The sequence below is a fragment of the Porites lutea genome, chromosome 14 (assembly GCF_958299795.1).
Source record: "Porites lutea chromosome 14, jaPorLute2.1, whole genome shotgun sequence".
In the NCBI taxonomy this organism is placed as follows: domain Eukaryota; kingdom Metazoa; phylum Cnidaria; class Anthozoa; order Scleractinia; family Poritidae; genus Porites; species Porites lutea.
Genome location: NC_133214.1, coordinates 1414415 through 1440800, shown reverse-complemented (window position 1 = coordinate 1440800; position 26386 = coordinate 1414415). Strand labels below are relative to the sequence as shown.

General features: G+C 41.6%; 1 protein-coding gene across 1 annotated transcript; it reads left to right on the top strand.

Moving 5' to 3' along the window:
• The first annotated feature begins 1264 nt into the window (after positions 1-1264).
• On the top strand, positions 1265-24417 carry LOC140924087 (uncharacterized). Its single transcript, XM_073374085.1, has 21 exons — positions 1265-1410; positions 3667-3753; positions 4437-4611; positions 5382-5622; positions 7306-7561; positions 8424-8669; positions 9742-10108; positions 10591-10817; positions 11388-11594; positions 12071-12193; positions 12774-12920; positions 13359-13596; positions 14390-14572; positions 15064-15253; positions 15434-15507; positions 16383-16513; positions 16960-17160; positions 18253-18528; positions 19879-20055; positions 21299-21568; positions 23898-24417. Exons 1-21 carry the CDS (start codon positions 1353-1355, stop codon positions 24260-24262), a joined length of 4239 nt encoding a protein of 1412 aa, XP_073230186.1. The 5' UTR covers positions 1265-1352; the 3' UTR covers positions 24263-24417.
• The last annotated feature ends 1969 nt before the right edge of the window (positions 24418-26386 follow it).

Genomic DNA, 26386 nt, shown 5'->3' with positions numbered 1-26386 from the left:
ATTTCATGCTGAACACTCTCTCCTCCGCAAAGGCTCCCACTGGGTATGCCAATAAAAACAAGCACGCTTGCTAGCTCCTTCCGTGTCCCGCGCGCTTTCGTTTTCTTTCTCTCAGCGTCCCTACGACACCAAGTGGCCTCCGCGGAGGAGACAGAAAGAGAAAGTAACAGAATTGAAAGTATAGGAGTTTGTTTCAGTTTTGAGTGGAGTAGTACTGGGAAGCTCCATCCAATTTTGCCATGAAAGTAGTCTTTCTGCTCTAGCTTTCTTTAGTTTCCTTTCCTGGCTTAGTCATAGCTGTGATGAAAACAGGTAGCATGGAGGGCGATAGGTTTGGTCGACAGTTGAAAAATCTAAAAGGGCCTTATTTCACCATTTTTATCCCATCCAAAAATGAAATTTTATCTTAACTTAGTTTCTACCAAAACAGGGTAACCTCGTGATGTTTCCCCATCAGGCGAGCACTTCCGTTTCAGATCTGTTCATGCAGAGAGGAAGTTTAGATTAGAATGTTTACGGAGTAAACCATTTAACAAAAGATAAAAGATTGAAGATTGGCATGAACATGAATCTTGTTGCGAAACGATGACTAATTCCATGTATTATTATTGTTGTTGTAGTTGTTGTTATTATTATTATTATTTTATTTGGGTTTGTTTAACCTTGCATGCTAAACAACTGAAATGAAACACACCATGGTCACGTGACTTGGGATTTCTGTCAAATTGTTTTTATAAGTTTTATAAATCGAAATAAGCACCGCCTTAGAATGTCGCCAATATTGCTTCGCCAGATGGATCAATCAGCTCCCCCAATTTTCACTACTTCTGTTATCAAACTACGGCAGCTAACTTTACGAAAAGGAACTTAGCAAAAACCACCGCTGATCAAATGATGGCTTGGTGTTATTCCGCAGTGGCTATGAGGACCGTTAGAAGTTAAGGGGGAGGGGAGGGTAGTTGTAGTTATGAGCCGGATTGTTGAGACCATTAAAGAGATCGACTGGCTATCATCACGACATAATGAAATTTTTCCCTACCCCTAAATAGCTTATCCTACCATATCTGTCACTGTACAGTCTCTCCACATTCGAATTTATTTTGAGACCACTAGCCACCCTAGCCTCCTTACAAAACGTCTAAGAGTGAGTACCCTAAAAGCTAGCAACAATGATTAGTTTTGGCACTCGGAGATGACGTGACCTCTCACCTGTATTAATCATTTGAAATCCAATCGGCGAATCAATTCCTTTCAATTCCATCAACGCGCTGAAAAGGAAGACATTAGCCTGTTAAGAGCGAGTGAGACACACCGTATCGATGCTAGTCAAGCTATAAGGCGAGGAAATAACCATGAATTCTTGGAAGAGTTTATTTCTTGTTTTCATTTCTTGCATTCTCTCAGTTCACGGTAAGTATACCTTTTTGTTTGGATGTAATCATGACGTGGGTACCGTTACGAACGTGATGAAATAATTTAACGAGATGTAATCGCTGTTCTTTATTACGTGCCTTCCGTGTTGAGAAAACCGAAAATTGGGTCTCAGCAGCAACTTTTCAGTGTAAATTCAAAGTATTGTTTCTTCTGAAGACTCTGAAGGGGTTAGATATAACGACACACTGCATCCTGATCAGAATTCAATGACAAAATATAGTTTTTTAATTTACAATTTCACTATGCAATGTGTTTTTGTCAGTGCTGAACTGGAGCAAGGACTAATGGCCCAATTGAAGTCAGTCATATCCCGGGGGGGAGGGCTCTACTGCTTAGAATTATTAGTAGGGGAGAGATCGTTCGGTTATCTAAATCCTGAAAGACCAAATTTGCTGATTTCAGCCCCCACTTTTAGACCTCGGGCCTCTAAAACCAATACCCGTTTTCAGACCGGGTTTCTATAACTTGTCTCAGTCTGCGAACTCATCACCTTTTCAAGGCGGCGTCAAAATATATTGATTAAGGCCCTTTAGTCCTATGTTTACTCAACTATTGGACGCTTAAGTTCCTCTGGGCTGAAAAGACAAATACGTTTATTCGTTCTCGTGGGTCCCTTGAAAACCTTACTTGACTTCAACCATAATGGGTATTTAATTCCACACCTAATATTTCAGACCAAAACCGGGCATACCTATATAGCTTACAAAGTCAGTAACCTCCTTCCCCCCCCCCCCCCCACCCCGCACTTCCCCATTCCTACACACGTCTCACGTAGTTCTCATCCTATGACAAGACCATTCAAATAAAGGCTTCTGAATAGTTCTTTTGCATTGTTCCCATGAGCTTTTCAGAATCGGCAAAGAATTGCAGTTTTATTAAATATTGACCCTGAACACAAGCTCTGTTTGAGACACAGCACGCTTCTTTGGAATCGAATATCCGTTAGAAGTCTCAAATATCAAATCTAACAAAAAAAGGAAATAGTTTCATTAATCATGTAAGTTTTTCTCCTTATCCCTTTTAAGTGTAGAGTGATTGCAGAAAATCAGATTTAGCGCTTGCAGCATTTGCCTATTTATAAAACTTAAAAGAGATACGCTGTTCTGCCAACGCATAGAATATTAGGAGGACAGAGAATGATTGTATTTTGGGTATAGTGGAGGACCAATGCAAATGGTTTCTTGCCTCGCATTGCACTCTCCTACTTTTCTTTTCTTTCCGCACTTCAATCAAGTTGAATAATTCAAGAAAATCGTTCGAAACTTAGGGAGTTGGTGATACATGAAATTACTTTAGCCAATTTTACACCAAGGGTAGCCTGACGAAACTCGTAAGCCAATGGAAAATTGCCTAAGCGCGCGCGCTTGGCCTTCCCTGGCGGAACTGTCGCAAACAGCAGGACTAGGACTTTGATTATCGCGCTGAAACGGTTCAAATCTGAAATTTCAGCTGTATACTTTACAAAAAGAAATTACATGGATACGTTTTAGCTGCGCAAACTTCCGGAGAATTTAAATTTAATCTCGCATATCCGAGGCAAAGAGTTTGACTCGCAAGATTAGCCGTTTTAAAGTTTCATTAATGAATAAATCTCTAAATAGTTTTAAGCTGTTTCAATTGAAATAACAGGATAAATATCATCACCTTGGACGACCCGTGCCAAGTGTTCTTGCTGGCCCCCGATCCGGAAATGTGCAATACTTCAAGAGTCACGCATGCTGGTCTCGTTCGTTACGTATTTCATTTATCGTCGTTAATTTGCAGCGAATGGCAGAGAAGTATACGAAATGAAGTGACGCCCTTCTAAAACAAACTGTATATTACTCATTCTCGCGGCCAGCGTTGCTACGGTTTCGCTTAGGATCCCTTGAATAGCTAATCGTGATCTAAGAAGAGACCACCTTAGTGCTGTCATAAGCGATATTTACAGTGGTACCCTTTCCTAAAGAAGCTGCTAAGTGACTGGAAAACGTAGTGGCTGATCAGAAGGGAGACCAAGACCTTTCCCCATTACATGTATCCAGCAGAAACGACAATTTTCTAGTATTCTAACGACTTAATGATTTGGAACTAAAATGATTACCACCGAAGGATCGTATTTCAATATATAAAGTTTACTCTAGAGACAATTATTTGTTGTGCTAAGGAGGGAGGGAAATGGTTAGCTTTTTGTACAAGGGACTGGGAAAGTTAGTGTTTTAATTTGTTTGAAATTTGTTCCTAATTTTTAAGGTGAAAGTGATGAAATTATTGAAGTCATCAGTGACGTTGATGTCGACCAACCTATAGAGCTTGGCGATTCGAATCCAATTCACACTGGTAAGTACAAGGGTAATTTCCTAATCAGCTGTTATTTGTCTTGTCATGGTCACGCAACGTGCGTTACGTGTCGCTACAAGAATGGCTGCGTGGGAGACTGAAGCCAAAGCTCGCTTTGGCTACAGCACTGTGCAGGTAAAGCAGTGCTGCCTTGTACATCAGAGAGGTGCGCAAGCCCACTCGAATAGACCTCTTTAGCTTTTATTATTTGTTTTACTAATACTGCTCATGTGATGATACTCTAGAGAACTGTTTCTTTCAAATTTCGTTTTATTCAAGTGTATATGTACGCATAATTTATGAAAAGACAAAGGTTCAAATTCCCCTGGGACCTCTGTTGGGGGAAACATAACATAGAAGCTAAAAAGGTCTATTCGTGTACTTCAAGAGGACTGAAAGCAACCTCGTCCCCAGGGCGCTTTATCCTCGCTTTGGAGGTGGGGCGGGAAAAGCGCCCTGGGGACGAGGTTGGAGTGGGAGGAGCCTGCGAGAGCTGACTTATTTCCGGTTATCAGAAACAGACGGAAATACTTCAGCACTCTCAAGCTATATTTTATCGATTGTGTTTGTTACGAATTTCTTCAGTTTTTCTTTCTTCTGAGACTTCAATTCCGAAAAGTCTGATGATGGTGCAAAACTACTATTTTTGATTAAAATTGACGTCATTTTTTTTCACCTTTCAGTATCTGAGGAGCAAGAAGTGTCTCTATTTAAACGTGATATTTCAAGCCACACTGTGGCCCGAGTGCGACGTCAAGTTCTAGCGATTGGTCAATCAAATCAGGTGCAGGGTCTCACGGTCAGACAAGAATGTGACGGAATCCTACTGGAGTGGAAAAGCCTGCAGTTGCCTTACAGGTATAACCTAACGTTTTGGTTGTAGGATAGAGGATTCAACTTTTGTCAAAGTACTTGACAAAACCATAAGAGAGCCCTAAACAGTATCTTTTCTCTCGCATATTGAAAAGTTGAACAACCCTGTACAATAAACAGTACCACAAGTAAGTACTGCTCAGTAGCTTTCATTTGAATGGTCACACCATAGGATTTCATCCACAGACTCAAAAGTTAGAACCACCTTGTACAGCATAATAAACAGTACCACAGGAAAGTACTGCTCAGTAGCTTTCATTTGAATGGTCACACCATAGGATTTCATCCACAGAGTCAAAAGTTAGAACCACCTTGTACAGCATAATAAACGGTACCACAGGAAAGTACTGCTCAGTAGCTTTCATTTGAATGGGCACACCATAGGATTTCATCCACAGACTCAAAAGTTAGAACCACCTTGTACAGCATAATAAACAGTACCACAGGAAAGTACTGCACAGTAGCTTTTAATTGAATGGTCACACCATAGGATTTCATCCACAGACTCAAAAGTTAGAACCACCTTGTACAGCATAATAAACAGTACCGCAGGAAAGTTCTGCTCAGGAGCTTTCATTTAAATGGTGACACCAAAGGAATTTATCCACAGACTCAAAAGTTAGAATTGTCTCAGCTTAGTCAGTGCAAAAAGCACTAGAAAAGGTAAAGAAGGATCAGAAGCTTTTAATTAAATGGAAAATCAGTCACCAGTCGATATTATTATCATATTTACCAGCTTTCTTTTTCAATATCAGTCCAAACAGACGCACAATAAATGACGAATTCAAGTATTTTAACATTTACCGAAGCACATCGTATTTTCGTGATGTGAACGGAATGAGCCCTTACGTATCTGGAAAGCTGGACAAGTTGTTACAGAGCCCGGGAACAAACAGCTACAAGGATCTATATCCGACACCGAACACAAACTGGTACTATGCTGTGACAATGGTCAATGGTGAGGGGCAGGAAGAGAAGACAGTGGACTCAAAGAAGGTAAGGTTTAAAAAATCAAGTTCTCTGTATATAACGATTCCTTGTTTGAAAAATGGTTTTCAACTGTCACACCTTGTGGTCTATTTAGATCGCACGTGTCGGAAGAAAAGCGAGAAGCGTGAACGAAAAGAGCGCGAGGGGTCATGGTAAGGAATAAAGCGAAAGGGAGAGAGTTTCCCCCTCTTTTTCCCTTCCCATTACCACTCGCGCTCCCCTTGACTGAGAGACGACTTGGAACGAGTGAGGTTATATCACAATCTAGTCGGCAAATTGGTGTTCCTGTATCACTCCTTGTGATCACATGACAAAAGGCGAGTCCCCTTTTTATTGGGCTTCCTGGGAATTACATGGCAGTTGTTGTAATAAATATTCCGAAGCAAAACCAGCAGCAGCTCCAAAATATGTCTCCGAATTCAATCCCGAGTAAAAGGCGGAAATCGAGCGGAAACATGTACACACGGTCGTGGTACCATGACGAAGGAGTACGGACAATTCCAGACCGTGCAAATTATTGTCGTTACACACGACGAGGAAATGACCTACTTTTTAGTTTCCAGGGAGAGTCGTTCAGGTGACGGTGTTTAAGTTGTGAGCAGTGAGCAGACGGAGTAACAAGACTGACAAATAAGGGAAGAAGGGGTACAAATCTCATTTTCCCAGCCTATTAAAATTGTTTTCAGATCCCAGTGTCCCATTAAGTTGCTCTCAAACCCCACTCCCAGTTGTAAGAAATCATAGTCCTGATAACCCAAATCCCCTTTTACCGTCCCCAAAGTAGGCATATCTCAATTTTACCTCTTTGTGACCTTCAGTCTTGGGGTAGCCTTTATATACTGTGCGCTATTACGTTTTGAGGGAGACTGGTTCGGCGCGTGGTCGAACTACGCTGTGGGACTGCTTTGGGTACGCTATACGTTCTTTCATTGGCTATTAAGGTCGGAACACACTAGGCGACAAGTTGCAGCAACAAGTCGCGGCGACATATCACTCCGTGTGTGCAGGTCGGGCGACTACAATTTGTAGTTGGCCTTTCTTTCACTTGTCGAGCATGCACTGCTTGTTGCTAGGATACAGTGTCTAACCCAAGCCTGAAAGTCGTGCACCTGGTACAGTGGGCTCAGAAATGACCATCGCTTTTTCAATAAACGGATGATCGCACCCGGAAAACCAGTTCGACGATACATAGAGCGATGTTCGTATGACCTTGAAAAATATTCGGTAAGTGTTCGCAGAAGCTTATGTTCGTTATTTGTTTTATCAGCCAATGGATGAGAGGATCTAAACATAGACTCTTTGTTTTCCCGCCAATGAAAACCCTAATATGGAGAAGGCAATCGTGTTGCAGTATGACGTTAAAGCGAAGTATCGGTTGATTTCTAGAAAGTTCTCGGGCATAAAGTTTATTCAGCCGAGCGTTCGCTTAACAACCAAAAGCCACGCACGTTTGTTTTCGTTCTACAAACCTATCAAATCGCACTATTTCCGATCGTTTGTTGTTTCTGTTTTGTTCGCGCATTTTCGTTTCAGGCCAAACGAAAATCGCTCTAACAAGATTGACTAGTCCAGAAGGGTTGACGCGATTCTGGCAGTTTCAAAGCAGACTCTGTTAGCAGGGTGCCTTAAAATCCTAGACTGTAAAAATGACTGCTATAATTTACCTCAGTGTTCATGTTACATCCACAGGCTATTTTCATAGGATCTTTTCAAAAGTCAGGAGCTCTCTTTAGACTTGTCCCAGGGTTCCTAAGTCAGCGAGGCAAGGTCTTACATCACAGCGCTGCGTATAATCCGCGTCGTAATCAATATCTTGTGACGTGGGACTTTGACGTGGACAGCGATAATCTGCCAGATCATCTCTATGCTTTAAGAGTGGACACTGGTGGCAATATAGTGGACAAAAGGATATTAAACTACACTGCAAATATCGGGAGAAAAGCAGGTAATTTAGGACAGTTATCTAAGGGAAGAAAAGGAGCCAACTGCAAAAAACCTATGAAATAAACTATGGTCTGCGCATGGGTAGCCTCACTGGCAGACTTTCTTTTGGCTCGTCAGCATTCTCGTCCCCAATGCCCGTCGTTTCTTCTGGTCGAGTGGTCTTGTCCATCACAAATTAAGCCCTGTGGCTCTGGGGACGAGAATGGCTGGCTCGTCACGTAATCCTTCCCAATTTCAACAGACGTTCGTGAGGAAGGAACACGTGACAAAGCACTAAGAACGTCTGCGTAGACTTGGTGGAGGAGTTGAAATGAAGAAAGTGCGTTTTGCAACAGTTAGACACGTGTTTAATTTTCTGTAAACATGAAAACAATTCCTTTTGGAAGATGATTTTAAGCAGGAACTGAATAAGAAAGTAAAAATTAGGTGACCTGTAAATTTTCGGCGATTGCCACGGGAACACTTCCCACCCAGTCACGGTTGAGTGATTTTCCTTTAACTTTACAAGTTTTCAAACTATCGTAAAATCATCAACTTACGCATTACAGGGCTCCGTTTTATTTGCTATGAAAAAAAGAAAATTTTAGCCCCGTAATGCAATCTGTTAAGTCCCCAGATCAGAAAATTAGTTTTATTTGTTTGTTTTTAAATAATCTTGATGAATTTCAATCACAACAAAATAAAATCTTAGCTCGCAACACAATTGGAGGCTCTAAAACCCATCGTCTTGTTCATAAGAAATAACCATGTTAAGTGAGATGTATAGCATTTCTTTTCTGAACTTATGGATTATGGGAATAAAATGGTATCGAAAATTCGTATTTTCACTAATAATGTTATAATTATTGTTCCAAATTTTCTAGGCAATCAAGGATGGCCAAGTGTAGCGTATAACGAACAATTCGATGAATATATGATCGCTTTTCAATTCCGTGCGGGAGCGTGGCAGTACTTCTCGAACAAATACATCATCATAAGTCAGAGAGTACAGAGTGCGCGCACGGACAGAGCAGCGGGCCCAAGTCTGCTTCTCAAAGCCAATGGACCAGGAGGGCCCACGGATTGGGTTGACGCAATGGGACCATTGATAAAGTATAACCCTGTTACAGGTAAGAACCAGGCCCCAGTTGTTCAAAAGGTGGATTGCGCTATCCACTGGATAAATCTCTATCCTTTGGATAACCCAATTGGTTTCCCTAATACTTATTTACTGGATGGTGATTTTATCCGATGGATAGCGCTATCCAGCGGATAAATCTCTATCCACTGGATGGTGCAATCGGTTTCCCTAATACTTATCCGCTGGATAGTGATTTATCCGGTGGATAGCGCTATCCAGCTTTTGAACAACTGCTGCCTGCACTATGTTAAAATAGGTAATATATAATAGCATAAAGACGCAGTACGAATCAAGGACTGGAGGCTTGTCTTCTGTTACTGTAAAAGGTGGTTCTAACTTTTGAGTCTGTGGATAAAATCCTATGGTGTTACCATTAAAATGAAAGCTACTGAGCATTACTTTCCTGTAGTACTGCTTATTGTGCTGTACAAGGTGGTTCTAACTTTTAATCTGTGGATGAAAATCCTATGGTGTTACCATTCAAATGAAAGCTACTGAGCAGTACTTTCCTGTAGTACTGCTTATTGTGCTGTACAAGGTGGTTCTAACTTTTGAGTTTGTGGATGAAATCCTATGGTGTGACCATTCAAATATGGAAAGCTACTGAACAGTAACTTCCTGTGGTACATTTAAATGTTGTTTAAGGTAGAGTGTGTGGATGGAATCTTATGGTGTTTCAATTCTAAAGCTACATGCAAACGGACGCAACAACTCCTAACATTGTAGCTAAAAGTTTCACTGGTTTCAAACTTTGCGCAACAACTCACAATAACATGCAACAGGGTGTGAAACGAACGCAACATATAAAATGCAATAATGTTGGGAGTTTTTGGCCAACAATGTTGCATCCGTTTGCACGGGGCTTAATGAAAGCTACTGAGCAGTCAGTACTTTTCTGTGGTACTGTTTATATATATATATATATATACTGTACAAGGTGGTTCAAACTTTCGCGTCGGTGGATTACGTGCTAACATGTAACCTTTCTCAGTTTTTCCCTTGGCACTGTTTGTTTTTCAGTGCGTTACAATTCAATTTTTCCATATCCTTTATTTTTAAAGGTGGTTATGTAGGCGCTGTTATTTTAGATGGAGGAAGAAAAGAAGTCGCGAGCGTGTTCTTTGACAGGGGAGGAAAAGTGTCTAAAACCGACTCGATTTGCTCCTTTAAAGGAAACGCATACGAGCAAAATATCTTCTTTGACTCGAAAAGAAACGAGTTTTTCTTCGCTTGTACCGTCGAGAACGGAGGAATCGCTAAAACTGACTTCACCTTGCGGTCTGGTTTACACATGTTAGTCATCACTAAGAGAACTGCTCATGGAGCGCATGCGGCTAACACAGAGACCGCTGCCACGAAGAACTTTGTTGGCTACACCAACAAGACGCATGCGCGGACTGCCGGATACTATAATGCACACCTTGATAGGTAAATACTAAATTTTTGGATGAGTTTTTTTTGTGTGTTATCCCGGCTGAATAATTGAAATTCGAGAAGTCACAAAACGGAATCTAATGATTCTGGTAAAATGTGCTACCATAGAGTATTTTCACATGATTTGACGCCCACCATCTTGGTGTCCCAAAGTAATGTCGAGTTATGAAACAGCAACTATGTTTGCGTCCCATGTTTGTTTTTCTTATGTAAAAACTTTCTTTTGTTCCAATAAATGTGCATAGCTGCTAGTCACGTGATTGAAAACACTCTACAGTTTAACGAAAACTTCAGATAACGACAAACACACTCTCGCGTGAAACAGAGTTTAGGGAAATCATGAATTACGCGCAGCCGAAAGATTATTCATTTATCTGCTTGGAGATTAGTGAACGATCATTAACGAAAGATCATTTGTTTAGTCATTGTCTATGCCCTACAATAGTGGTTTCTGCTTTTTTTGCTTTACGCCGTAGATTGATTCTGTACTGGGAAGACTCTGACAGTGGAAGACATGTTTTAAACACTGCCTCTGTACTGTTGACACGTACGCAGTACATTCGGGAAGTTAAACGGTACAGTTGCTTAGCATCAAAGCAAGTCAGGACACCGGCAGCGGTGTATTCTCCATCAAATAACTATCATTTTCTTTTATGGCAAGAAGTAAGTGGGTCTGCAGCAATCGGTGGAGAACTCCTTCAAGGTCAGCGTCTCGACTTTTCATTATCAATGTACTCTGTAGTAGAGACATACCATACTTTGAACCTCACTGCCCCTTTAGTGTCGTCGCGCAACGCTATTTGTGGCGAGGAGCGTTGCGCGACGACACCAAAAACGGCTGTGTAGCAAACTACTCTGCCCCAGACTCGTACCAAGTCGCCACTTATTCATTCATGCAACGAAATGTGGAAAGGAAAATTGACGCGTGCAAAGGCGCTTGGGACACGTTTTTCTTCCTTACCTCCATCGATGCACGGCGAACTCACTAAGGAAGTGACTGGCTAGGAGTCTATCCCTGCCCGCTTCCCCTCGCAGTTTACCGCGCCGGCAGAACAAATGAACACACAATTACAACGAGGTTTTAGCACCTCTATCCCTCCAAACAACAATCGGGGAGTCTGGGTACTACTACTTCATGCAGCTGTTGTACCCAGTTTTATTCTTTCTTTGATGTTGAAAAGGTTAAATATCTGGAAATTTGATTTAGGCATAAAAGCTCGAAAAAAAAGACATTCAGTTTTCTTAGAAGTAACTCTTTCTGATTGTTTCTCAGGCAATTTACGACTTGTGTTTGGCAGAGAGCAGAAGAATCCTGTTTTATTATACAACAACTTCCTTCGAAAAGCGTTTGTTACCTGGCAGGAAGCAGGCGTGCTGCTATCACGACAAATAACCATGGCAACTCGACCACTTTGCACTCCACCATGCGCTCCTCGACAGACATGCGCAGTACAGGACAAATGTGTCCCCAACACAGGAAGTAAACTGAAATACTTTTTTAAATTTCGTTTAAAAATAACACTATATATGAAGTACTATCGCATAGACTCGCTGGATAGGCAAACAAATTTTTCTTTTCAGTTGGAATTTCTTTAAACAGTTTCGTTATCATAGCCGGCATGAACAGAACGCAGCTAGAAGACCTTTGTTGAAATTTAGTCCTAAATGCAACATTATATATGACTGTGATCAGATTATTTTTTTTGTTCAGTTGACGGGAAATATTTGTAAAGGACAATACGAAACAATTCTACACGGCAAGATACGATACAGTTCAGTACAGGTGCAGTACGGTGCAATACAATACGGTACGCTACGGTGCGATACGATATTTTTAGACAAGTATTTTAGACAAGCCTGACAAGACTATCAGGGGGAGAGTGGAGTTTATCGATGCTTTGTGTATCTTGTTTGTGCACCTTCACGCAGGTCTATGTTTTTTTTATCTCCTTAAAGATTTATGCAGCGTGAACAATGGAGGGTGCAGTCACAGGTGTACATCATTAGGTCGATGGAAAGTTCAGTGCTCTTGTCCAGGTCAAATGCAGCTAAAAGAAGACGGCAAAAACTGCAGGAGTGGTGAGTGGGGCCTAATAATAGTATAGTCTCTCCACCCTCTCTCCCTCGGGAATAGACTATTTGGAGGGTTAGGGAAAGGTTATTTAGGTAGTATCTTAGAATCAGTATCTTACGACGATCCGTTCGCACTTTGAACGATATCCTGTGGTGATATCTTTCGAATCAAATCTCTTTGGAAGGAACTTTTGAATGGTGGCATATACGTTTTAGATTTTACCAAATTCTTTACTGAATTTTTGTTTGGCAACTGTTAAGAAAGAAATGGTTTTCCAACAAAGAATTCAAATTTCATTTGGTGAATCATAACTTGAGTTTCTATACTAATCATTTATAGATATAAAAATAGTAATGGAAACCGGGATTCAAACGTTGGTGCGACATGAACTACAAGGTGTGGTTTTAGGAATGCTTATATCTAAAATAGAGCCTACGAGTTAAATAATCTCTGCTGAAATAGGTTGAAATGATTGCATTGTTCGGAAATTTTTTCGCAGGAAGGGATAAAAGTTGGCGGCATATTTCGTTAAATAAAACCGAAAGTAGGAGAGCAAACAAAGATTTTTTCTTTTTTAATTCCTAGTTCTTCCATGCCATGGTATGACCCCTGCAAAGAAGCCATCCACTGGAGCAGACTATCTCTGCGGCAGAGGGGCACTAAGTAACGTGTGTCCTTCTAACACCTACTGTCATATTGCTCCCAATGATGCTTTTGCTAAGTGCTGTGAAGGTAACGTTTTTCAGTTTACAACAAAGAGAATAGCCGAGTTAGGCCTCGTCCCTCGATAAGGAAGTTTCAAGTAGCATAGCAGGTAACGATGTATCCCTATTTTTGGGAAGAAGGACTCTAACATCATTGTTCTCAGGGTGGCTCCTCTTTGCCTTCTGGGTAGGAACTAGGAACGAGGCACTCTCGTTCCCAGGGCTTTTCCCTGAAGCCTCGAGGGCAAAGCTGGGAACGAGATTGGCATTCTCATTGGCACGTAAAGGAATGTATGATCGTTGATGACAACACTACCTTTTCTTTTAATCCCATAAAAACCGAAGTGGCTCTGTAATTATAACAAAGTAGGCGTTCATTGGTTCAGTTGCGTTGTGAGAGGCTAATTGCTTGTTCTGAATTTCGGCCTTTCCAGTCATGATAACATATATTGCTGTTATTTGTCAGCTCCTCTACCAAGCTACTCCATTGTGGTAGTCACTAAAAAGGCAATATGGCAGCTGTTTATGGACACGAAACTAAGCCGAGCCACGTTTAGAAAGGTGCAATTGGATCACGATCCCATGATGCTTGTCGCGCTGGGTTATAACCCGGTGGATAAGCGCTTATATTGGAGCGACGTAGATGAAGGCTCTATAAACCGCATTTTTTTGAGGGGAATAGGACGCAAGCAACAGATACAGAGGTAATTTATATACCACTAGACTTGTAAATAGGCATCGTTAAATTTTTGCACTAGAACTTTAAAGCAAAGGAAAATGTCTTTTCTATATCTCATACGCCAACCACATTAATAAGTTGCATCAAGTTGAATCAAGTTCAGGCTTGGTTAACCCAGGTGCCTGTTTGGTTTTTTTCGTTAGTTTTTGTAAAGCACGCCAGGGGAACACGCAAAGGGGAGCGCACGCGCCACCCTGACATCTCTCCCTTCGCTCTAAAAGAACCGCCTACGTTTTTCCGGCATGTTTGCCATATGAAAAACTTTAGCCCAAAAGTTTTCACCATTATTGAGGGTCTTTCGAGATACGGGATTTGAACCTCGGGATTCGGGATCTTTAAGCAAAATGGAGGAGAGATTGGGGATTGAAAGTATACACACTATGTGGGATGTCAAAAATAACCATCGGGATTACGGGATTGCGCGAAAATTTGGGTCGGGATGACGGGATTGAAGAACCCAATCGGGGACCGTCATTTTTAGGCAAAGGCTTTGTTAAGGAGCTTTAGATTCTGAGACGACGACGACTACGATTCCGAGATTTTCTCAATACTGAGTAGTGCTCGCTCGAACCAGCGTCATTTTGGCGGGAAAACGTGTAGATTCACTGATCATCCTTGTCCCACTGATCTCCTTATTTCAAGCAACCTTAATCGCAATATTTGTTAAAACTTCCTGTCTTAGTAAGCGAGAGAATCTTGCACTGTGGAAGTACCTTTTGTTCACCCGCATTAACATGGTTTGATTTTGGTTAATACAGAAATGCAGGTGTCGTGGATGGCATGGCACTTGACGTTCAAAATAATTTCATTTACTGGACTGAGGTGTCAAATAAAATAAGGCAGGGAAGGATCATGCGTGCAAGTTTAGATGGAAGGAACCCCAGACAAATGCGGCAGGGATTGGATAAACCGAGAGCTATCGTCCTCTATAAGCCGACAGGGTTTGTATCACGTGATTGCTGCGCTTTATTGTTGACTGAAAGGCCAGGCGCACTTGCTAAGCAATCAGAAATGTAATAAAATCACGTGCCTCGCTCACGCGCAATTTTTATGCTCTTCGCGCTGGCTAGGTGTGTTTGTGATTGATTCATTTGAATTTCTACGCGTATTCGTTCATCTGTTCGTTTAGCTAAGGCGAATTAATTTTCTTATTCCATACCCAAGACGAATGCTGGCCACATACATGCCAAGCATGCGTATTAACAACCTGGAGAATAGAATTGCGGACTCTTTTTGTCGTACGCAATCATACCAGGCATAGAAGACTGTAAGTACGTTCTGGTGGTAACATATAGAGGTATTCTCAACCCCAGCTTTTGAAACGGCAGCCATTAGGGAGATAACAAGTAGTGTTTATAGCGGAAATCGGCTGTGCAAATAAAACTCCTCGCTACTGAAATAAGTGCATCTGTACCATTTGTTCTGACTCTAGGATGATGTATTGGACGGACTGGGGAACCACACCCAAGATCGCGCGAGGAAGATTGGACAATACTTACAACGTGGACACGATTGTGACAAGACAACTAAAATGGCCGAATGGTTTAGTTATTGATTCAGCTTCGCAGAAACTTTTTTGGGCAGATGCTGGCATGGACAAAATAGAGTACTCTAATCTAGACGTAAGAAGCTTTGTGCTCTTCTCCTATGTGAGGCTGAACATTCTACAAACCAGCTATCAATAATCGTGATATGGGGTCATGGCTCTCATATGAATATGCGAGATTTCCTTACCTTAATTGAAAGCCTGTGACGTACTTTTCTTTTGCATCGATATAATTTAACTCTTATTTCTTCTTCAGGGCCATGGTCGTCGTGAACTGCTCAGTGCCCCACGTGTCCGTCATCCCTTCTCTCTCGCCCTCCTAAACAACAGGTTATTATTTCTATAAATGTTGTCATATATAGTAACTGATAATAAATTAGTTCATAATAAATTAGGTAGCCTACGAGCAACCTCTTCATTCGGGGTTATTTTGAGAAGTGACACGCAGGCATGGAAGTATTTTGCCGCTCGCTTATGTGTTCTTTCGCAGCACGCTTCGCTCGCCACTCGAGACGAAGAGCTTGCTCGCAAGCTATGAATGAGACTGAATATGATCGTCTGAGTGAATGTGGTTCTGTTCACTGTGACCAGCACTGAAAAGCCATTTACATGTTATGGTAAGATACAACTGGATCCTGGAGATACGACGAATTGCATCATGGGTTCCTGTTACGAGGTTGCGTACGAAACTGGGTCTCCCAAAAAAGTCCCATAGTGCAATTCGACTCAACACTCCAACCCAGTCTCCAACCCAACCTGAAGGCCCAAACCCCTTTAAGAGTATTCCAAGAAATTTGGAAATCCTGGTAAAAAGTTTTCATTACGAACACAAACAAGTTTTAAGAACCTTTTGAAAAACACGAGAGGGTTATGTGATCGTTTCCGTTAAATTTTCGAAAGGTCATCCCCAACCTATAATTTGCGTCAAGACTAGAAGAAGAACATTAAGATGACATTAAAACATATTTTCTCATTGAAAGAAATCCCCTCTCCAATACGAAAATATAAAAAGGTATTTATGATTTAGAATACAAAATGATTGCCCATTTTGTCTTTTATAAGTGCCTGGCGTCGATATTACAGCTTCTGGCTCAATTCTTGAGGCTTCTTCTTTTTCTAAGCTTTCCTTTTGGAATGAAAAAAAAGGCTGTGGATAGGAACGTAGTTGTTAGTACTCGAAAGTGTTGTTTGTTTGTTTGTTTTAGATTGTTTTGGAGTGACTGGGAAACTTCAGGAATACATTCAGTGGACAAAGACACAGGCGGAGATATGATGACTGTAGCCAAGGGCCTTGATCGGCCAACTGCGTTTGTAATATTTAAAGCCACTCCTCCAGGTTTGTAATTCTTGAATTAGTTCGACCTTCACCCTGCAAACAGAGCCTCGTTCTGTCTTTTTGAGTAAGGAGAAGAAAAGGAAGCTCTTTATAAATCGTGTCAATCCTCTGAAGTCGCCGAAGCCCGAACTTCTACACTAGGCAATCTTGTTTTCTCTCATCAAACTGGTTTTTTGGAGTGGCTATTTTAATATTTAACGCATAACATTGCATCTGTTTCACAAAACCGATTAATATACAATTGAGCAATTTTTATTACAAGGCTGGGAAACTCGGCATGGGATTTTTGGGGGTTAATTTTTGGTCTAGATTTTTCTTTTTTGGGGGGGAGGGGGGGTAGGATTATTTTTGCCCTGATTCGATCATCCCCGTCACTTGAAATCCGCAGTACCCCCTGAGCGTTCGAGTGGGTGTAGTGAAATAACGGCTTTTTGTTTCCATACCAGTTGGTCCCAGTAGAAACTGCCCTGATCCAGGTAACCCAGCAAAAGGCGACAGGAACCCGCCTCCGACAGACGGCAGCAGTGATTACCCACAAGGCAGTATGATACGCTACACGTGTTATCCTCACTATAATCTACACGGACCCGTCACCCGCACGTGTTTGGCTGACGGTAGCTGGAGCGCAAAAGCACCGGAATGCCTTAGTGAGTACATTGAGTTTAGCCAGAAAAAACAGCCGTGATTTCGCCACGCCACCGATGGTTTACCCGCGAAATGACGTCTGAAATTCCATTTTGATGACGCGTCAGTATCCAGATCTGGGTAGTGCTTCTGATTGGTTGAAAATTTGCCTCATCCAATCAGAAGCATTACCCAGATCTGGAAGGTGACACGTCATCATTATGGAATATCTGCGCTTGTTTCTCAGACGTCATTTCGCGGGTAAATAAATGGGGACGCAGCGAAATGTTAGCTATTTCCTCAGGCTACATTCAGCGAGGATCATTCGCAATGAGACACACTGCCTTTCCCCAGGGTGCATTTATTTTGTACCTCAACAGATTTCTCTGGGAACCTATCAAGTCACAACGATTAACAGACTGCTCTTCATCTCAGTTTTCTACCGTAAATTTAAAGTAAACAGTTTTTACCAGCTTTTCTGAACCTTCCCTAGCTACCATATCATCAGGAAAATCGCGGGTAGTTTTGCTGTTTCTTTGAGATACATTGTCACGACATTTCACAAGATTACACTGCGAAATCAAGGCTACGGAGAGAACTAAGCTAGCCCGACCTTAGCATGCACGAGGGTTATTGTAATTCTAAGGCTGAATTAACGAAGCATCATTTTGGAAGATCAAACTTTGCGCTACAGTAAAAACCCTCCCGTAAGAACCTGCATTTTTCTAAGTTAGCATATAAATGGTAATTAGCACAAATTTAGACTGAAGAATTTCTGATACATTGTAGCAAAGAGTGTTTAGTGGTATTCAGCTTATCATACCAAATTGATACTAATCAAAAAATGACTATAAGAAGGAGAACTGAAGCACTGTCCACATGAAATTTAAGTCCTCCTTCAGAATATAACGCACATGTATTGTAATGTCTTATTTTATTTGCCCAAGTGTAAGGAATGTTTTATAGATATTAGAAAATAAGAAGCTGTTTCAAATTTTAGGCTAAACAGGCTCTTGTATAGAGGGGCATAACTGGCAAGTTTAAGCCCAACAGTTTCTTTAAAGAAACCAGGTTCTTACTCGCGTGTGTTTACTGCATTTTTCGTTTCTCTTTAGGCCCTCCGAGATTCCGCCAGACTCCAACCAACGTAACTGTCAAAGAAACAAGCTCCGCCGTACTTGAGTGTTCTGCTTCGACCCCTAATACAAATATTACGTGGTATAAAGACGGAAACGTTGTAAAAGAAGATGGTATTGCCATTACGAGAACCAGGTTAATAGTTGTGAGTGCTCATCGTTCAAACCAAGGTTGGTATGTCTGTAACGCAACGAACAGGGCAGGCAGCAAGGAGGTGCGCGCATACCTCAAAGTGACGAGACCGCTCGATGCAGGTTAGTGATAGATGATAAATTTATTATTTATAATTTGAAAAACGCCGCGGCTTAGAAATTGGTTTCTCCATTCTGTCATCTAAGGAACGAACGGTCGAGTCCACATTAGCGTTTATATTTCGTTAAAAAAATGTTTAGCTCCAGTAAAATCGGATTATTTCATATCATTGCCGAAAATTTGTAATAAAGTCTTGAAGTCTCAAAAACTTTATGACGAAAAGTTCGTCATAGCTCAATGCGCATGTATTAATAACGAAGCTACCTAAATCTGCATACATTTTGACAAAAAAATTAGTTGAGAAAATTCGAATATCAAAGCATTTAACTCTTATTACTTCTCACAACCTTTTCTTTTGAATATGTCTTGAAATTGTAAGGAGAAAATTGATCTTGGTCTTTCTTGGGGCTTGAAGGGTTAACGCTGGAAAATTCAACATGGCGGATGCCTGGAGGCGTATCTTACGGAGGGTGTACTGTAAGAAAAATTGGTAAATACCAAAACATCGAGTCGAAAATCGACAAAATACCGATACCGCATGTACGATCGGTTACGCTTACTTAAAGTTGCATCCATCAAGCGTTATGACCCCGCCAACATCTTGAGCAACCTCAACCATTGTGAGAAAACATGAGAAGACCTCGATTGACCGGTACAAAGATCGAGAAGCACGGTCATTGTAAACAACAACAATTACATTGTAGATTAACTGCCAAAAATTGCGTAAATCATGTATAATGATCACTGTGTTTTGTGTTGCATATTGTATTGACTTGTATTGGACAGGAAAGCGCAAATGAAAGATACTGCAGTACCATGAAGGATCTTCTTTTACCGAATAGCGTCAGCCAAAAGAATGAAAAAACCGAACACCGCAGGGCTAGATGATACCGCAATACCGTTCATTAAAATTAAAATTACCGAAATATCGCATGAAAAAACTTAATACCGCAATATTTACCGTAAACCCCAATTTCCCACTCCTTCCGACTCTTGCAAGTATTTTCTAAAATTTCGGCAGTTCTTAAAAGTCTGACATTGTTTTGCCTTGATACCTCTCGCCCCGTACGCGTAATAATGTAAATCCAAGACAGACTTGGATTCTGGATTCCACGCTTGAATCCAGATTCCAGGAATTGGAGCAAAATTTTCAGGACTCCGGATATCCAGTTACTTTGCATGAGCGTGGGATAAACACAGCGTTATCATAAAGGAGAAATGCTCCTTGGAAAAAATTATATTTATCGTAAAATATCCGAATCTGTGGCGAACCTTTCCGGTTTTAAACGTTAGCGATACTTTTTTGGCGATTGTAATTCTCACCTTGCTTTAACCCTGATTTCCCCCCGCAGACTGCGGCCGTCGCACGCTGACCACACGTGGTAGGATTGTTGGTGGTAAGAAAGTAGAAGCAGGGTCTTTCCCATGGCAAGCCAGCCTGTGGAACACAAGGATTAATAAACATTTCTGTGGTGGATCCCTTGTCGCCTCGAGATGGGTAGTTACCGCTGCGCATTGTGTAGCTGGAGGTTTGTGATTTTGTTTTCAATAGGCCACTTGCACTAAGAGGTCACATGACTAATGCTTCCTTTAAACAATGAGTTGGAATCTTGCTGATACCAAAAATTGGCAGAGGGCATAAAAATTATCTCACACCTGAAATTTGAGAGGAAACGCATTAAAGGGAAATATTTTATGGCACTTTGATATTTCAACAAAGTCAGTAGTATGATTTGTATTGGCCGCCATGTTGGAGGGCATACTCTTGCCCTACAACATGGCGGCCAAAACTACTTTTTGCCCGTAAAACGTTTGGGTTGAGGTATGCTGCCGAAGCCCTCAAAACCTAACCCAGTTTAAGAAAAAAAAATCACTCATTTCGCTAATCTGTTTAAGAGAAGAGACCTTAATTTATGACCCTGATTTGTTTCGTTTTGCATAAGGAATTAGGTACTTTTTCAAACTAATATCATGATCTACACTTTTCGGAAAAAAATCGATGTTGCCTCAAATCTGGACCGCTTATCTGCAGCCTTCACATCCTTTTAAAGGCTTCCGGTCCAAAGACGCCAAATGGTGAAATTGTGTAACCTGTTTAAGACTCAAGACTCTGAAAACCATACCCTGTTCAACGGCATTAAATTATTGTTAGTTAATCACTAGTTTTGATATTTATAGCTTGTAATTGTTACACGGCATTTCTGAAAACCAGCTTTCTGAGCCATTTACCGTGTTTAAATAAAGTTGATTGAATTGAATTGAATTTCTGTGGCACCCATGCGTTAATGCTGTTACACTCATGGGCTAATGCTGTGGCACACGTGTGCTAATGCTGTGGCACACGTGTGGTAATGCTGTGGCACACATGTGTTAATGCTGTGACACCCATGTGCTAATGCTGTGGCACTCATGTGCTAATGCTGTGGCACCCATGTGCTAATGCTGTGGCACACGTGTGCTAATGCTGTGGCACCGATGCTCTAATGCGCAGTCAATTGTTGTGTCAAGTTTTGATCTCGTAGCGCAGGACCTTGCTCACACTGTATTCAGCATTTGCACATTCTTCATAATGCTTCTTGTTTGCCCTACCCTCCTGTCACTAAGAGACTTTTGGTATCCTTTTGGTGTCCCAAAACAAAAACGTGGCCACGTTGGTGTTGCAAACCAGTCCTGTTGGAGTTGAACTTTTTCATGTAGAAACTTTCTTTTGTTCCATAAATTTGCATAGCCGCTGACTGACCACGTGAATGAAAAGGCTCTTTTGTTATGTAGGTGTTTCAGTGCAAGATGTCCAGGTTCGTCTCGGGAAGATCTTCACCAACCGAGCAGAGCCCAGCAGGGAACAACTTATTTCCGCGGATAGAATCCTGATTTTTCCTCACTACGATCATCACCGTAACGACTATGATCGCGACGTAGCACTAATCCGCCTGAAGACCGCGGTTATTTATACCGATTACGTAAGACCTATCTGCCTACCCTTGCGACCAAATGACAAGGATAAATTTCTTCTGAGACCCGGCATGATTGGCGTCATTACAGGTAAGAAGATTATAATGATCTTCGTGACCGAACACTTAACTATTAACTGCTTTCTTGAAGTAATGAAATACAGTTGAACCACCATGGAGAGGAGAAGTCGTTACGCCACGGTGCCATGGTAGCAAAATTTCGGGATCTCAACAAACCGTGGTCCTGCAAGTAGTCTGCTACACAGCCGTTTTTAGTGTCGTCACGCAACGCTCCTAGTGGGGAAGAGCGTTGCGTGACGACACTAAAAAACGGCTGTGTAGCAGACTATCCTGCAAGGGATCAATTAAGGTTTCTGGGAAACTGCCCACCTACCCCTTCCCTAAGCTAACATTAACACTTAGTTCTCACTTAGGGCAAAATGATGGCTAAGGGGAGGGATAGGTGGGCAGTTTTCCCGAAACCTAAACTGACCCCTGCAAGTATAGCAGAAAAAAAAAACGAAAAAATTGACATGTATAACTTTCTTGTGCATGATTGCACTCAGAAACAAAACGGTAGTCCGTACTTTTCTTCTATTGTTCAACAATGCAAATGGCCATCCCTTTCAAGAAAAATTGTTGAGACCTAGAAATTTTGTTACCATGGTAACGTGACGTCAAACTTCTCCATAGAAGTTGATCACTCAGCAGAGATTTGTCATGATAAATTAGCGTAATCTTAACTTTCCAGTAGTCACCTTCTATCCCGGATTCTATTTTCGTTCAAACTAAGTGTATCGAGTAGTCTACTACACAGCCGTTTTTAGTGTCGTCACGCAACGCTCCTCCCCACTAACTTAGTGGGGGAGGAGCGTTGCGTGACGACACTAAAAACGGCTGTGTAGCAGAGTATGTATCGAGTGCTTGAAAGCCGCTCGCCAAAAAGCATCTCACAAATTAGACCACGAGTAAACTCTCTTTTTTCTTGGTCCGTCGAGCAAAACACGCGAGACACGCAAATGAACACTCGCATGACTGAAGGCGAGAGTTTCATACCGGGAGGCTTCTCTCTGAGATCCAACCCTTTCCCTGGGGAATGGTGCCCCTTTCGCATACCTACTAACAGTAAGTCTTCTTATCATTTTTTTGTAGCTATAAGGTGCATCGAAGTATTCAAGAACACGACCCTAATCAACACCTTAATGATAATTTTCTCTACCCTTTCAAAGGTACCCCTTCCGGGCAGAGCCTTTCGTATAGGCCGCCATAGGAAGTATTCTCGGGCCAAAAGGTGACCGCGGCCACTTCTAATTACTGGTCGCCATATTTCACGTGTCCTGTCAGTGTCCAAGTGTCGTATAGAGTACTGAAGTGATGACCTCATAAAAATGAAATTTGTGCAATTATGCGATTTGTTAAGATATTCTGAAAGAACAACGTCCAAGACGCCTACTCGCCAAAAATTAGCAATTCGGGGGAAATTTTCTCTGAGATATTAGCCCAGTTATGCTGTGACGATTCCATACAAATCCTTCTAAATTTGGCTTGGTTCATAAGATTAGGAACCAGGTAAGATTTAGAAGTATTTGTATGGAGTCATTGGAGCATAACTGGGTTAATATCTCAGAGACAATTTGCCCCAAATTGCTAATTTTTGGCGAGTAGGCGTCTTGGATGTTGTTCTTTCAGAATATCTTAACAAATCCCATAATTTCACAAATTTTATTTTCTATGACGTCACACTTCGGTACTCTATTGGGTTGTCGTTTACGAAGTCTCAAATGACATTGTTATGCAAATATGGGAAACGAAAAAAATGTTGTCAGGAACCCTTCAGCGCCAATAGAGCTTAACGCAACATCCCAACATTTCAACATTCTATCGCCAGATAAGACCAAATAAGGGAGAAAAGAACTTTATCAAACGTCGTTTTGACGAAATTGTGAACCTTAATTAGTGCATGATTTTGCTTTTTCAACACTACATCAACCAATGTAACCCCGGGTGGGGAGGGACTCCCATATATGAAAGGGGGGTGGATGCTCGTCGTTACGCTTAGGGGTGTAAATTTCAGAGTTTGCTCTCGCTTTGGGTGTTCTGGGCAAAACACCATTATATTTAGCCGTGAAGGTCTCTTTTAGGGTTGCACTCGAAGAAATATCAATAAATTATATATTTTCAATTCGTTTTATTTACTCTATTCATGTAATCAAAGTTTAAAATGATCTCTTTTAGGGGTCAAAAAAGGTTGGGCCACGCCCAATCGGTCTCTTTTGAGGCTTTAATTCAACATTTCCGACAAGCATCCCCGTCCCTTTCATATGGGAATTCCCCCCCGGAATGAAACTTTCCCCTTTCATATTTGTCTCAAAAGGTAGTCCACAGTTTTAATGACCTCGCTGCGTGGAACTGTTTTACAGGTTGGGGCGACAAGAAACAAAGACAACCAGGGCATGCAAAGTTCCTCAAGAGACTGCGAAAAGCCGATGTACCAGTCGTAGACCAAAGCACATGTGTAAAGGCCAACAAAAAGTACGTCGTCACAGACAACATGTTTTGCGCTGGTTACTTCAACGGAACACATGGTGACGCATGTCAGGGAGACTCGGGTGGACCGCTGGCCATTGATAATAGCCTTTCATTGGATGCAGCTGACGAACGATGGGTGCTCGCGGGCGTCATTTCGTGGGGAAGACGCTGCGGAGGAATCGGCTCATACGGCGTGTATACACGGGTTTCGAAGTTTGCTCGATGGATTAACAATCAGATAAACAAGGACGATTGAAACTGTGATATTCAATCTAGTCAGTTCGTAGACCATAACGAATTTAACCCGGTGCCGACTCAATAGTTGCAAGTGCTGTAAAGTAGTTTATTTTAAAGTAAACCTCAGTAAGGATAATATTCAGTGAAATAAAGACTTTAAGCGGTGGCAATTGACTTTCTGGCCATGTTATTGTTAGTGTTGAAGGCAGTTAATTTTCACGTGCTTTGCCATTGGTTCGAATCAATGTATCTTACTCACATACTAACATTTGAGTGATCACCTACCCAGCGTCTTTTTTTGTGGGGTGGTGTTGGTGGGTGGAGGGGGCGCGGCGGGTGAAAGTGGGTTTTCAGCTTGCGTGATATAAATGGGACTGAGCGATGGTTTCCCTGTTCAGATTCTAAATTGTGGGTGTTATTATTGGGGCTGGATTTGTTCGACCACGCTTGTAAATAGCCAGCTGGTTTGCCTCCCCCCAGTTTGGATTCTTAACCCTGTCGTGTTTGATTTGAATTATTTGTTTCAGTCATTTGCTCGGCCGCACTAGCATAAGTGCTATAAATACTGTCGAGGGTAAATAAAGGAATTATTTATTATGATTATGATTATTATGATTATGATTATGATTATGATTATGATTATTATTATTATTATTATCATCATCATCAAGAAACACGGAAGTTTGTGTAAAACATTTTACAGATAAGCACGTTACTAGACTGTTCACAGTCCCCTATTTTTTCGTGAGATCGTTTAGATATACCGCGTCTTACCGTCACGGGTATCTTGATTTTCAAATTAATGTACCAAGGGGGCGGGCGTCGGGGATTATAAACCGCCCCCGTCCCCTAAGTGGTTTTGACACTCATGCAAGATGGCAGCCCGTTACCCAAAGTTGCTCGATCTCGATGATCTTACGCAAAAATAGGACTGTGAACAGTCTAGAACGTTACATAAATATAATGTAAGCGTCTCACACCCCCTCACAAAAACTTCCCCATAGTTACGTTGGAAGTGAGCAGCCTGTGGTATAAACCTCAAAAAGTTGCTATGGTTTGCTTCCAGAAAAAAACAATAATAATTGACGCGTAATAAGTCTGATTATCAACATGTGAAACTTACCATGGAGTTGGAAGAAAGCCAGGTTGACGTCACATCTCCGTGTCTACGGCTACTGTTATGTCGCTAGCATCAGTTGTTCCAACAGAGGCTCAATGAAAAAGGAAGCAAAAGAGATGACATTGCGCAATAAACCAATTGCAATCTTCTTCCCAGGGTCTTGCTCTTTGCATCTTTCTTCAGTGGAACAATGTAGTGAATGGAAGGTTGAGAACAACCTCGAAGCGCGAGGTCGTGGGATTAACTTTCCTGGATTGAAATTCCGTGACCAGACTAATCTGGTTCATGGATTGACGTTACTTTTGTCTGTGTAGAAGTGTTTACAAGATTGGAACTAAAAGCAATGTAAAGGAAACGCCTCGCTTATTGAAAACGCTCTGAAGTCAACGTTTTCCCTTATTCACGATAACCGGCCTCTTTGCACGCCCCCGATGATTGATGGGATAAAACACGGTAATGTCATGTGGTCAGTTTTAGAGGGCAAACAACTCATAAAAACCGCCAAAACAATTGTTTATCCTGGACAACAGGAAATGGTGAACTTTTAATCTTTAAGAGGATTAGGGCAAATTGTGGTTAGAAGTTATCAGTGACTGTTTTGGATGCAGTAACGACTGTAGAACCTTAATGAGGCAAAACCCTGATGGCGAAACATGTTCTGTACATTTTGCCTTGGGCCCGGTTCAGACGACGAACTTTTCATGGGCCGACCCAAATTATCAAGACCGGCTGAATTGATTCAGACACCGATCTTAATTCCAGCCGAACTAAATTCAGAAGGAGAAAAATGCTCTTTTCGGTCAAACTGCTTACAAAATACGTTATAAGAATTTGTGCATTAGGTTCGGTACATGAAGGCATTCTAAAGTCGATCCAAAGTAGAAATTCCCGGCCGCGCTAGGCGAAAAGATTCGGAAAGAACGGCGGAGCCGTTCCAAACAGGCGTTCCTAATTGATTCAGACACCGAACTTTTCATGTACTTAAATGTATTAGGTTCCGCTCATGAAAAGTACGGCGTCTGA